The sequence below is a fragment of the Hylaeus anthracinus genome, unplaced genomic scaffold (assembly GCF_026225885.1).
Source record: "Hylaeus anthracinus isolate JK02 unplaced genomic scaffold, UHH_iyHylAnth1.0_haploid 12001, whole genome shotgun sequence".
NCBI lineage: Eukaryota > Metazoa > Arthropoda > Insecta > Hymenoptera > Colletidae > Hylaeus > Hylaeus anthracinus.
In genome coordinates this window covers 3861913-3877016 of record NW_026534348.1, presented here as the reverse complement: position 1 = coordinate 3877016, position 15104 = coordinate 3861913, and the positions used below count along the sequence as shown (strand labels likewise).

Sequence of the window (15104 nt, the reverse complement as noted above, 5' to 3'; positions counted from 1 at the left end):
GTACTTCTTCCTCTAGAGTCTGGACTTTCTCGATTAGGACCTTCTGTTGCTCTTGCAACTCGTTCGAATTTTTGCACCTCATCTCCAGTTCCAGCTTAAGGTCGCAGATCAGCTGCTGCTGCTCTTGCGCCATCGCCGTCAGATGTTCGGTCTCCTGCGCCAGAAAACTCTTCAGATTATTCAGTTCCGTAGACCAAAGGTCGATTACCTTGTCCTGTCTATTCTGTGTGTTGGCTATCTCATTGTGCAAAAACTTCAGTTGTTTCACAATCTGCTGAAAACTCAGAGCAGTGCGTTTCTTCATATCGTCGCGAGACAATTCCAGGTCGTTCAATCGTTTGTTCATGGTTGCTTCCAGTCGACGTTCCTTCGTCATTTCCTGCATTTGATAACATAAAATATCGATAGACTCGTGCTGGAAGCGCAACGATTGTATACACCGGCTCAAATTATCCTCAAGTTTTTTGCGTTCCGTTTCTTCATATTGCATCGAAGTGCGCATCAACGATAGCGCCATCAATACTTTCTTATTCCATGCATCGCGGACATCTGGTATCTGATTGCTCCTTCCGGAGTTACTCCTACTGCATGTTCGTTTATGGTCTCCCATATATTTTCGGGGCACGAAAACACCACACTTGTAGCCACATTCGTCTAACACCGAACTGCAATGTTTCATATGGTCGGACAGATATCTCTCTTCCAAAATCTGGTTGCAGAAGTAACAAGATGCGGTTCGGTGTAACAGAGCATTGACATGGTCGCTCATTTTCGAAATGGTCACGGTGACTCTCGCGACACTGACAAAACGCTTGATCGAGTTAGCGCTCAAGACTGGTAATCGTTATCAGAGTAAATAAAATATAACAGAGCTCCGCTCGGTAAGAGAGGCGCGATACCGTTATCTTTACTATGCGGTAGTAATAACTATGGGCGTGAATTTTGTTTCATTCGACAGGCCTCTCGGTGAGATTGTTAATCCTACGTTCGATAATCTCATGAAGAGAAGTTATTTCTTTGTCCCGTGATTTATGAAGAGATACATTTTATTTACCTCGGTGGCCATGGGCAGGCCAAGTATGTAAGCACAGGCACAGCTGAAGAATGTGATGGTGGTCTCCCAGAGTTTCATCATTTTTGTATTGATAGCCATAATCCCAGTTATCACGCAGTGCCATATCGCCAGCTGAAATATTCAGAAATTTAATACGGTCTCCTCGAGAGCGACTCCAGTTCGAGCTGAATTGGATTTGAATAACGCGTACCTGTTGAGCTATCCCGAAGAGAATGAGCACAAAGTAGAAGAGGACTGCCCAGAACGGCGACACTTGCTCGGTGCCCAGCAATGCCAGCGTCGCAGGGACCAATTCCGTCGAGAATCTCAGGACCTGATAACCAGATTCGACGCTCGAGTCCGCCCCTGGTCGAGTTACGCGTTCCCCGACGATGAACGACGCGTGGGTCATAAATCTCTCTGGTGTGCTACTATATCCCGGCGGAGCTGGCTGGTTCACGTGCCTCATGAACGCGTACGACGATATTCTCTCTGGAAAATAGAATCGTCCTATCTTTAGACGCTATCTTTATCTTTTCGTTTCAGTGAACGACACGTCCAATTGTTTTAAGGTAGAGATAAATGAGGAACCCGGCGACAAACAAAGTTTGAAATCGATACGTTCGACAGATTTCTTTTAAAAAGGTATCCGAAGCACCAGGGAGTAGTTTGGTCTTCGAGCAAGAGCCCTTGAGCACAGGAAACAATTATATTCTATTAAACGGTGCACCTGTAGCGCCACTTACCGAACGAACTCGGATTGTAAATATACCCGTGATGCTTGAGAATCTGCACGCAAGTATTCGCCAGTAATGCCGCGAGTAGTAGAACGATTATCGTTAACACTATCACGAGGCTCGTGTCCCGTTGCAGGAGATGCTTGTGCTTGTTGTGTGCTGCTATCTGAAAAAAAGAAAAAGGGAACGATACTCGCTCCAGTAAGCCTCTCCGTTACTTAACAACGCGTTTACAGCGTTCGTGTGCGTGTACGTGGCTTAATTACCTGCATAGCGGCAGCGCCGAGCAGTCCCCAGGTGAGGAACACCTCGATGGACGCCGCCACCCACGATTTCCCATTTATGAAGAACTCGGTACCGACGGTGGCAGGGAAAATTTGATGTATGGAGCCCGGTGGCGTGAGACCGAGCAATTTCGTGCAGAGAACCAACGTGCCAAACACAGGCACCAGCGTGAAAACGTACACCACTTTCCCGTAAGATCTCAAGCCTGAAATGATCGTTGAACGAGATATTCGAGGCTTTCTTCTTGGTCGATACCGGATACAAACCGTGTCCTTTGAGTGAGATGGATACTCAGGTATGGGCAGTAGGCCTGCAGAAAACTCGGATGTTTCGAGTTACCGAGTCCAGCTGAGACCCAGTTTTCGATCCGAGTCGAGTACTCGGAAGAAACGAGCAGCTCGAAGGAACCGAGTAGCTCGGAGAGAAGCGAGTAGCTCGAAAGAACCGAGTAAAGGTCGATTCAGACTACACGACACGGACCGTCACGTTTCGGCAACGCAGTTTCGCTCGTCATGTTTCGCTTCTCTACGAGCCGCTCGCTTCTGTCCGAGCTACTCGGTTCCTTCGAGCTGCTCGTTTCTTTCAAGTACTCGAACAGTTCTAGCATGGAGTACTCAGGTATAATACAAACTTATAATACAAAATTTCTCCAGGACTGCACTCGGCTTCCTCGGGTACAGAGATGGGCAAAACCCTAGGCTTTTGAACATTTTCCAAAGAAGGAAACGAGACAAACACATCGGCAAATTTCGAATTTATTCGAAGCCTAGGGTTTTGCCCATCTCTGCTCGGGTACCTTACAATAACCCAAACTACACGACCCAAGCATCAGTGCGTCGTTTCACCCCTGAAGAAGCTAGTCAAGGACACGGTTCGTACCCGAAAGTATCGAATGACAACTGGATGTACCTTTGCTCAACGAAACGAACACGATCATCCACACGACGGCCAAGTTAAAGGCCACTTGAAATTTTAACGTAACAACGCCAGTGTCCGATTCGTTCAGGTGATGTCTTTGCAGCACGACCCCGCTGAAGTAATCGGGCACAGTCTCGTACAATTTGTTCACGGTGCTGGTGTTCTGCGGTGGCTTGTCCTCCCTGTACAACGAGAACGGCTCTGCCCAGCGGTACTTGTCCTGCTTCGTTATGAACGAATCCCTGTAAGAGTGGAAGCGATTCGTTGTTCTCTATCGATCTCAGAACCTGGAAGCTCTCTCCATTGAGAGAGGGAAGAAAGGAAACCAAGTACCTGAAGTACACGAACATCCATGACACGCCGACTATACTGTAGATACCGATAAACGCTTGCGCCGTCAACAGAGCTATACCGACGCCCTGAAAGAGAGGCGAGATCCTCCACATATCCACGGATCCAGCCGCTAGTCTCTGGCCGAGGCACACGTGCAACGTCAGAAGTGGAATGCCCAATACCAGAGACAAAATCAGGAACTGTACAATGAAATTTGCTGGAAAGAGAGGGACCATTAATTATCCGTTCGTTAACTCGACGATCCCAGGGACTTGCAACTGAAATCGTTTTAGTATCTGTTTGGTTTTGATCGAGCAGAGCCATGGAAATTAAGACGGTTTTCTGATCTACCTCGAGAGCCGAACACGCGAAGAGCTGTTAAGAGAATTATTCATTTGGAAAGGGAAATAAGTTTCTACAAGCTACGAGAACAGTTTAGAAAATAATACTCTTATATCCTTGAGTTTAAATACCGAAACTGAATCCTAGTACCGACATGGTAGCGCGAGCATGCGTGCGACAAAGGATGGATTTCAAATATACAAACATAGAACGTCTGTGTTTACGTAGATGGAAATAAATTGCTTAATCTGTATGCACGTGAACGTATATTCTTTTTCTTTTGCCTCGGTCTTCCGCTACGTAACATGCGCAAGGTTGCTTACTGGCCATAATGTTGCCAGTAAATAATCAACGTAATTTTATTTTTGTAGGCTACGAAAACCACATTTTTTTTTTTTTTTTTTAAATATATTTCGGTTCGAAACAGATCTATTTCGATTCATCGTGTCGCTAATCGAGGTAACTGTAATTTCATTGTTTCCAAAGTAATCGCATTTTACTGCAACGCCATGCTAAAGCACGGTATCGTATTTGAAACCTAGGGCATTTAAGGGTTAAAGACAAAAACCATTTATTCTGGCAACTTTGAGTATTTATCTTCTTTTAAATCCCTTTTCCTTTTTCGAATGCCACCGACAAATAAGATATCGGTAATATCGGAAGCGTCGATTACTGGATCCGTGTCGATGACTGCTACGCGTTACCCTAATCCAGCATTTTCATAAACCGGTAAAAGACGTTGTACCGGTATTTCCATGGCTCCGATTTTATTAGGGTTTCGCAGATGTAACTGGAAAGCGTCGTTAAAATACCGGTATCTCACGTTTCAACGCAAGTCCCTGGGAGGAATCAATCATTCGATGCTCACCTCCAAATTGTATACTAAGGATAGAGAATCTACTTATATTAAAGAGACCAAGGGTGCAGCTTAGGCACGCCAACGCAGGACTAAGAGCGTGCGGCCACTTCCCCAATGGATTCGCATCTTCGTCGTCGTCCTCTCCTCTGTCCTCGTCCCTGTCGACGTCTCTTTGCCTTTCGCATATCCTACAGAAAAATTAGACCACATTTTAAGGAAACAGCGAGCTTAAAACAATGATCATATGTACACCGGATAAATCAATCGCGCGATCGATCGAATCCCGTTCCTGTTACTCTAACATCTAAAACATCGAGGAAGGAGTAATGGTTCTTCTAAGTAACGCTTAAAAAATAAAAAAAAAAATAGAAAAAAAAAGGAAAAAGAAACGCAGACCAGGACCGCGGACGTAATTTCGTTCGAAGAATCAACGATTGTTTCTCGAGAAGTAGAAAGCAGTAAAACGATGTAAAATATTGCATAAACACCGTCTTACTTCGTGACGGCGCGTGCCTATCGATTCCCGATAAGACTGTAAAGCAATCGTAACGGAGGCCGCGTATCGATTTGTCATAAAAGTGGGTCGAACGTAAACGTGTATCGCATTTGTCACCGATGATAATTCACGGCCAACTGGCCGAACTAATCCATACCAGGATTTCTGTATTCTCGATCGTCGGATAACGTTCGATTTCGAGTAAAACAATTAATACAGATAATGATTAGGTGCTAATCTTTAAATGGCGAATAGGAAACACAAACGCTCCGGAAATGATCGAATATTACGTCGCTCGACTGAAAATGCACGGCGACTTTATTCTAAAGGAGCTAGCATCGCTGGAAACAAGAGTAACATCGATTTTACTTTTTTAACGATGTAATTGCTACTTTAAACAACGCAGACGTGACGGCACCAGACGCGAGCCATTGACTCGGAGTATTACGAGGTTAAAATTGACCCACTTTCGTGGACAGGCGATAAAATAGCCATCTTTACGCTTACGTTAGAACGTAAGTCGAGGTATAAGTAAAGCGCACAAATGGGTAAGCAGACCGCGGATTACTGCAGGTTGTAGCCAAGAATCTCACGGTAGTGTCGATAGCAGATCGAGGATCATGGTTGTACCGTTATCATGGAATAGAGAGGCGAATGCTCAAGAGAGGCCGTAGCACTCCTACGTGGATACACCTTAAAGGCGCAACTGGACCTTGTTTCGCTCGCTGAATACAGAAACTTGGCGTCTTTGCCTTCGTTGCACTAATCTCGTAGTCCTTCGTGACGTTTCGGACGGCCATACGTGAATTATTCATCCACGTATGAGTAAGACCATCTCGTCCATCCCGGATAACGAGTCCATCTTCATCCTGCTCGCTCGCCTCTGAATTCCAGACTTCGATACTTGGTTATTTTTGCTTTCGTCGATAAACGCTTCCTTCTTTATTTTTAACCCTTTCGGTACGGAGGAGTTGGAAGCGGTTATATTAGGTTGTCCCAAATGTTTCTTTCGTTTCATTAATAATTAATACGTACACAGTATTTTATGTTTCATGTTACATTATAAAATTATGTACAATTCATTTTACGTTCGTTACTGTTACAGCGTCAATGTCTACAAAATTAGATTGTCTATTTATAATATAAACACTGCCAGAGAAAATAATTGAATGCAACTCGCGAAGGAAACTTTTAGGACAACCTAATACATTCGTGGTACGAGGAAGTTTTCCACAAGATTGGTCGCATCGTACGGCAGCGTCAGCGAAACCGTGTTTTACGGCATTCATAGAAATCTCGAGCGTGATTGACACTAAACTTTTGTTAGAAATCCTAATCATATTTTTGCTACATCGCCTTCCCAACTTACTATTTTCCTTCGACTTTCTAAAACCTTGGACCTTCACTTTCCACCAGGTCTGTTCGTCAAGGGCCCATAAATTTTCCACTCCCGAAAACCGATTTTTCCCACGCCAACCGACCTCCCTCACGATTCCTCCGAGTATTCAACTGTGCTGGCTACAGTATTTTTTATGTTAGAACCTAGAGCTAGGAGTCAAGAGCGTTTAATAAATAATTTATTAAAGTTATTCGTTTTAACTTCAATACTGGGTACTCCAACACTTTTGTACTTTTGTAACGCATACTACAGAAAGTAATCATACTCGTTTCGTGGATGTGGCCAATAGACGGCAGTGGTACCGAAAGGGTTCATTTGCAACATGCGTGACACTCGTAGCCTCTGTCTGTAACTTGTTATTCTCCAGGTCACTCCAAAGTCACGACATTTGCAATTAACTTCTCGTATCGATGTCCAAGCCATCGTTTCTTCGTTGTATCCATTGTTCGTAGCAGCCAGTCATCGTGGTCCCACGATTGAACTTAATATTAGAGAAGAATGCTCAAAGGGGATGCGTTACGTCCCAAGTGCATTGTATTCGTGACTGAGTGTTTATACAAAAAATGAAGCGAATGAGACTTCCTTCCTCCGATATTAGCTTTAACTTTGAAATCAAACATTAAACAATAAGAAGGGATACGAACATCGATGCAAGAAAACGACTCTTCTCGAATTACCAAAGGCGCGTCTTACCTAACCATCTAAGTATCTAAGCGTCAGCAAATTATTTAAATTGAAGATACAAGACGCCTCCATTGACGTATTTACATACTCCGGAAACAAACGATTCGCTTTACACTCGAACTACATAAACTTTACCATACAATCGCGTTTGAGTTTCGATCTTAATGTTTCCAATCGAAATTACCTAAATTATCGGGTCGCCCTTCAATCGTTTGCCATTCGTTCTTTAATCGATAAGTCGTCGTTTTTAAACGCACGTCGGTACGTGCATTGTGTACGACTGCGAGACCCGCAGTCTCGGCTAATCATACATACATTTATGCGCGGTTCCGACGAGAAGGAGAAAAAAGTTACTATATGTCGATTGTTGCCGTGTGGGAATTGATAAGAGACTTGAAACGAAGGTCGACGCATTTATTACAAATATAAATAACAGGTTTCGTAATGTCGTGATAATTTCGTAAAAATGGCTAACTTGTCGATCTATTCGGTTCTCCAATTGGCGAGATTTAACACGTTGATCGTCACGTCACCCATATATGGGTAACAGTGCTTTTCACTGAAAAACTACGAAAATTAATTCTGAAAGTTATGTGTCACAGAAAATGAATTTAAACGAAATACTTTGAACTTCGATGAAGTTACGCAACTAAATACCAGAATAGTGGTGTTTGGTTACCACTGCGTATACCACGCAGTTTCCAATAGTCTGTAAACAAAATTTAATCACAGTAGACATTTGCAAGAGTGTTAGTCTGGCAGTGAACGTGTTAACTTGATTTTTCAGTCGCGCCTTGGCATTGGCCTCGAAATATGCAGATCGACCAGATACAGCTCGATAGATTGTCGTGATTAATACGCGAATCCAGGAGCGATAAAGTGGGTAAGGTGGATAAAGTGGAAAAGTGCGAAAGTCTGGCGTGAAGTTTCAGCCCCAAAATGCAAGGGCTCGCCATGAACTCGAGCAAAGCAGCGAGCCAACCAACAGAAACGGCACGCCTTATCGATTAATCGATAAACTGACCGCTTCTAATGACCACGATACCTTCACCGGTGTGTACTAATAATGCACGCGATTAGGGGCACGCGAACGATAGATCTCGGCGCGATAGTCGTCGGTGCTTCGCGTCTAGCTGGACTAAACTTAGAAGCACCAGCTTAAGGACGAAATTATGCGAAAGTAACACGACATCGCATTTTTGTTCGTATTCCACGAGAAATATTTCCATCGGCGTCATGTTACTGGTATGATAATTAGTCGAGGCTGTATTGGCAATTGGGAGGCTTCAAGGCTTATTGGGACACGATCAGGTTCACTGTGTCAAGCGAAAGCTGTCGATCTGTGCGTAGATAGATCGCGTCTGAAAATAATTAATCACTCTGAAGTTCATCCTTTAGAGATAACGAAAATTAATGCGATCGTATATGACGCTGGAAGTATCGAGGATAATGCATAGCTGTTGAATATAGCATCTTTGGAGTTATACAGAACAATGGGCAAACTAACGTAGGATATGATGTGATTCGTTAGTCTTCGTCCTAATTCCTTGGAAAATGTCTGAATTCGAACTGATTGCTGAATTGTTACACTTCACGTGTAGATCCAATAATATTGACGTAAATCGAATAGTGTCAACCGCCTCACCCCTCTGTAACTCGATCAAATGTTTGCCTCTGGCAGCCGAGGAAATATTTGTCCCGTGAAATCCAGGAGGGTTTTAACGCGAGAAATCGAAAAAACCTAAACACTATTTTCTAGAAGACGTACAAGTATTTGCGAATAAACAATGCCTGGCAGGTTTCAAATAGAAATCATACTTTCTATGTTAAATCCTTGCAGCATCTTCAATTCTATTAAACGATTCCACGTGATTCCGACCATAAGCTGTTCGATTTCCCTATGAAGTTTCTAGTGACTGCATTTGGCACTGGGATCGTTTGAAGATATAAATAGTGATGTTTGCTGACTTAAGTTGTTTCCACTTACGATGAATCTATTTTATACCAGCAGTTGAAGACGAGATATCATTAAATATCTCCGTATCTTTTTTAGTTAGCTTCCCTCTTGCACTAATATTTGTTTTATCGAACCAATTTGGTACAGAAAGGATCGAAAGTGGAAGAATACGCGGTCCTTCGTGCAAAAAAAAATTCTTGGAATAATAATGCGCAATAACCTTGACGTATAGCTAATAAATTTCAGCTTACGCTTAGGCTCGATACAAAGTAACGTTGTGTCGCAGCTGTCCCGAAACATTAAACGCTCGTTACGTAACGAAGCGGAGATGTATCCTATCGAGTTTCGATTTTCGAGGTTGAATTTTTTATTTTCGATGACGTTCAGCGCAAACTGCGAGCGCATAGTTGCAGCGCAGGGCGCGATGCAATCCGAATTGCAATTGGAACGTGGGAACGGGCGCGGGATTGTGCACCGACAACATTTTCCGCGCAACTACTCCCAACTACTCCAAATATTATATCGTAGAATTTGGATTTATTGCAATGTGATATTATAGAACTTCGGAATATACATTTTATTTTTTTTTTTTTTTTTTTTGGTAATAAAAGAAATTGGTTTTTCGAATTGCCCGTTCTCGAAAGTCCGGACATAATTGTCCGTGTTAAAAACAACCCGAACGTAAGTCGAGTCCTCTATATTTAAACGTCTGCCCACCAGTACCCAGATAGGTGCGTCTTGATCGCATTTTCTCTGGACAAATCTTATTTCTGGAAGTCGACTCCGAGGACTCGTTCGTATTTTACGTACTATAAAACGCATCTGAATTTTCGAGGCAATTTTTTCGAAGAAAAAAGAAGTTTGTCTTGTAAGTCCGTGAAATACGGTAATTTATTTTGCATCAGACACTGATTTATTGCAGTAAGATGCAATAACGTGAACCAAGTAATCGACTAAGCGTCTATACATTATCACGCGTAACTCATCAGAGGCGAATTCACAGATAGAGAAGCGCATTAGGTATAATTTACTGCCAATGAAATTATTAATACGTGCATTGCATCGCAAGAGTTGTTAATCCGTCGCATTACCTTTGAAAAAATTTGCTTTTTAATCTGTAATTACGGGAGCAAATTTCGAGGTAATTCTCGTCGTTTACCGAGTGCGATTCCTAAGGATGTTTACCGCGTTACGCGATACCAGCGATAAATGAACTTTAAACACCGGCTGCGAAAAGATGGAATCGTCACGCGTTCGTCGACGCGTCGATATCCCTCTAAACTGGTTAATTTGCACGACCTGCTCAACGTATTTGACAACCTTGATGCGCATTTATCGATAACGCTCGAATCCCCCTTTGGAACGATCTCTACTCCGTGGCTGGCAACAAACCGACTACGAACAGTTTTGGAGCCTTGATCGCGCATCTAGCTCCGTCTACTCGATCTCTCAAGGAAAACGAGTCATCGGCGATCGGCAATTCCTTTTTACTCGATCCGGCAAAGGTTATTTCTATCGTTGAATCGATTTCAAAGACGGCGCACGGAGCAGAGACAATCGCCAAGCCAGCGGACTCACGCGATCGCGCCCGTTTTCCCTGAAATATTTATACGCGAAGCAGCAAACGTATGCAAAGGAGTCGTATCCTTCGGCAAGTTTTTACTCGAACGCTGTTACGAATCGCCTTACCAAAATTTGCATATTTCTTTTTTCACGCGTGTTTCTAGAAGGCGTACCGCACATAACACGTTATCACTTGCGTTTCGGCTAATATTAGTATTTAGAAAATATTGCATAATCTTTCGGTAAAAGTATGTAGTTTGATATTTAGACGCAAGTATGTACACACCGTGAACGAATGGATTTGTGAATGATGCAACGGATGTCTTTTACGCTGCACATATATATATATATATATATATTTTTTTTTTTAAGAATACTTTACGAGCTCGTTCATTAATCTTTGAAGATCTAGGCAGCATCTGCATGCTTTAACCTCACGCCAAGCTTTGCAATTAGGCGAATTGCTCTCTGATGGGATACCGTATCGTACGCGAGAAAACAACGTCTGGACATTGACGGAATCGTAGCTGTTTATCTTCGTAATTAACGCGCCCTGAATTACTAAACGTCGTCCATTGAAAAGACGAGTATCGATAAGGACGGTATTCGAGCCCCTTTTGAAGCAATTGCATTAGTACATTAACAAATTATCATTATTCCACTATTATATATTCCTACCATGATAACGTGAAAGTGCATTTTATGCACTTCATCGAAGTTGAAGCAACTCGAATTCACCCGTCAAATTAATTTCCTTTAACACGTTCACCGCCAAACGAATATTCTTAAAAGTCTCTGCTAATATTAAATATTATTTAGGCTACTGAAATCCATGTAATCAAACATTTATCGTGGTATTTATTTTTGTAACTACATCAAAAATACATCGAAATACATGAATTTCGTTTAAATTCATCTCCTTTGATGTCAACTTTTCAGAATTGATCTTTTTAGTTCTCGAGTGAAACCCATACATGGGTGACACGGCAATCTACGTGTTAACAGTTGAGATTGTCATGTCACCCATGTATGAGTTTCACTCGACAACTAAAAAGATTAATTCTGAAGCTTTCAGAATAAATTTTGTTATTTCTTCAATGAAAAGCATTATCGTCAGTAACGTCAGCCATAAATGGCTGATGAACGTGTTAAACGTAGAGCAGAAATGCCCCGGACGAGTGGTACGTGCGATGGCCTGAAATCTTAATAAGTCGCAATGACGAATCGTAACGATGATCGATACCTGATACGATGCCTACGTTGACTACAGTAGAAGTAATGGCGGCAGATCGCTGGATCGTGGTTCATCTTGGACACATGTCACGCCAACGACGTCAACGACCCGGGACCGTTCGTTTCCACGGTTGTCTATCGATTTTCCTCTTCGTTCGATCGTTTCTATTCTTCCACCGCGTTTCCGGGAACGTAACACTTCACCGACGCGTCCGATAACACAATGGGGCGGCGAGCAGCGCACCAATTTCCTTAAAAGTCTATCGCGTTTCTCTCTGGAATCATCCTCGTCGTTAACGAGCTACGCGAAAATCACAGCAACGAATGAAAATCGTGCGAAATACCAGTCCCCGCCTCAAGGTTCTGACGCTACCGGTTTAACGAGCCAACGAACAATCGAATTTCGAAACTCTATTGTCTCGCGCGCGGCTACTGGCCTGTTTTTCACGTTCGTTTCGTCTCTCCCTCGGCTTTTATCAGTTTCGCGAACCCTTTCGCGCGTTCTGTTTACACGCGACACGAACGTGAATCACCGTCTCGAAATGTCCCATCGACCACCGAATCGATAGTCCTCAAGTCCGCGCCCCGAGAGCCGCGAGGCGCAACCGTGTACAGTTTTTGCGAAACCCGAGGAATTCTCGGCTCTCAACCTTGTACACGGTATCGTGCTATATATCGAGACGCGAAACGAAATGCTCTGTCCCAGGCACGATTACCACGGAAATTGGCGCGTTTGAAAGGTCACCGTGTCTGATCCACTACGGAAGCAAACAACGTTATAAGAACATGAATTCACGTGGTTCTAGGACGAACTTTGCATCCGAGGCGTCGTTAGAAGGTAAGAATGATAACAAAAACGTTGACTAAGCTAATTGTCGATACGCGTAACGATACATCGACAACTCGATTCAAAAATATTATCGAATTACAGACCACGAATTGAATTCTCGTGACACGGTGTCGCGCACTTCGCGGGTACAAAAAACCGTTCGTTTCTTCACGTCGTGCGTTTCGCTATTGCGGATCTCTCGCAGTATTTTTAACTCTCAACACAGGTGACACATAGGTGGGCAATGTTTGCGATCGAAGGCTGCCGATGCTCCAAGAATTTCCGAAATGTTTCCACGGTGCGCCGGTGGTCGAGATTAGTCGATCGATATCACGCTTTCGTATGCACGCCGCAATGCAGTTACCATTGTCGAAACGCGTCGATTCTAGATCAATTCACCGCGATTGCTTCGTGTTTTACATCGGAACTGTTCCGATCGTTCTTGTTCGATTTCTTTTCTTTTTTCAGATAGATGAAGTAAAATAGGAGTGGCAGGCTTTTTCCACGAACAGAAGCGTCGCGACGCGACCAATAGAGACGTTTTTACACGGGCACGTGGGCTCTCGATGCGACGATCGATTCTGCGGCGATTCTTAGGCAACCTGCGCTCGCCAAGATCTACGGAACGACTAATACGACGCTCCGGGCGTAATCCTTGGAAGACCGTCATCGTTTCGTACTCGGCCGTCACCGTTCCTCGTTCCTCTTAATTTCGCCGCGAGCTTAGATTCGCGCAGAAATATCATTCGTGTCGATTAACGCTTACGCACAGTCTGTTTGATAAATAAACGAACCGCAGCTGGGAAAAAAATGGCATTGCTTTTTTACGCTTGAGGAAGGTTCCTTCCGCGATTACATGGCGTTCGGGAGCGATCCAGAAACGAGGGAAACGATTTCTTGAGCTCTGAATCACTGCGATCATAGGAGGTCGCAAAGGAGACTTTGGAGCCATCGGGTGACTTTAACGTAACTTTCGAACGCGTTGGTCGATTTTGTTGAAATTTTAAGGGTGAACAGCTCAAACATAATACTATCGAAGGGGAGAATGTTCAAATGGATAACACTCGTGGCATCGGCAACAGAAATTCATTTATCGGACAGACTCTGCACTATTCACGACTTTTCATAACGAGGTCCCACCGGAGTACTGTCACTAAAATAACTTTTGGACGCGTTGCTTGATTTTGTTGAAATTTCAAGGGTGGACAGCTCAAACATAATACTATCGAAAGATAAGACAATGCCCAAATAGTTTACTTCAAATAAACACAGGCCAGCAAACCTTTCATCCTAACCGATCTAAAATATCACTGATAGACCAGCACGAGTAGAACCGTTGTATAACACCACCCGTTGCCTATGTGTCCCGTTTGGGAGGCGTGCAAATAAGGTGTATCCGTGGAGAAACACTCCTCGATCTTCGACGCGTGTCTTCGAAGCGGGACATAGGCATTCGGTAACAGTGTAACACTTTGCGTACCGTCGCGTTGCACGGTACGTACACCACAAGCCGAGTTGCTTTGTCGCGCGAATTATCGACTAGTCACAGGCGAAATGCTGCCTAAGAGTCGGTAAAAAAAATCACTGCCAGGTAACGTCGCGCAACTCGTAACGTTCCTCGAAAATACACGGCGAGACGCTAAAAATTATCACCTTGATTCGCATCGATATTTTTACCCGAGAAAAATAGGTTACGCGGATCTGAGAAGAAACGTCGGATTGAAAGTATCAAAAGGTGGCTTAAAACGGAGGAAAACTGCAAGACTGAGTAAAACCGAGGAGAGTTTATTCCGTAAGACTCTTGAGGCAAATATGAGGGCTCGAGCAAATTGAAATGCTCGGCACGGCCACGAGACACGTAGCTAAACGAAACCAACGACAACTCGGAACTATACTCCTTCGTTGTTCCCATCTGACGTTCCCTTCGATCGCACGCAACTTTTATGAGATGCGGTTCGCTCTGGAACTAATAATACCGTTGCGGATCCAGCTGGCAATTTCAACTGTCCCGTGTTAAAAAAACTGAACGAAACCGAGGTGTGCTGTACGACAAAGGATGCGTCACGAGTCACGTTGCGCCGATCCACCGACTATCGACAGCCAGACCAAGAAGAATCGAAGTCGCGGTATTTTTTCGCTGGCCCGGAAACACTACAGGAAGATTGCACGGTCGTTCTTGCCACCAGTGACTCCGCTGTACTGACGACTATTGCCGGTGAAACGAACGCGTGTACGTAGAATCCCTCTGAACTCCGTGTATAACTGTACCCAGTCCGAGTCACGTGACAGACAATATAAGCAGATGAGCGCACGTGTACGCGTACGCCCACGCAATCGTAGCGATCGGCCGATTTTCGTTCGTTCCTCGCACCTAACCCAGGTTAATCGGTGGTTCGATCGATTTCTAGATCCAGC

General features: G+C 43.9%; 1 protein-coding gene across 3 annotated transcripts in view; it reads right to left on the bottom strand.

Annotated features, from left to right (window-relative positions):
• LOC128890936 (sodium-dependent transporter bedraggled) overlaps positions 1-15104 on the bottom strand; it is a 37694-nt gene that overhangs the window by 3665 nt on the left and 18925 nt on the right. For all 3 annotated transcript variants that reach the window (XM_054149955.1, XM_054149954.1, XM_054149953.1), the window contains 7 exons: positions 4538-4716; positions 3328-3544; positions 2986-3236; positions 2058-2281; positions 1801-1957; positions 1266-1546; positions 1055-1186 (listed from right to left, as the gene is read on the bottom strand). In XM_054149955.1, the coding sequence (XP_054005930.1) occupies positions 1055-1186; positions 1266-1546; positions 1801-1957; positions 2058-2281; positions 2986-3236; positions 3328-3544; positions 4538-4716 (1441 nt within the window). The remainder of the gene's footprint in view (positions 1-1054; positions 1187-1265; positions 1547-1800; positions 1958-2057; positions 2282-2985; positions 3237-3327; positions 3545-4537; positions 4717-15104) is intronic.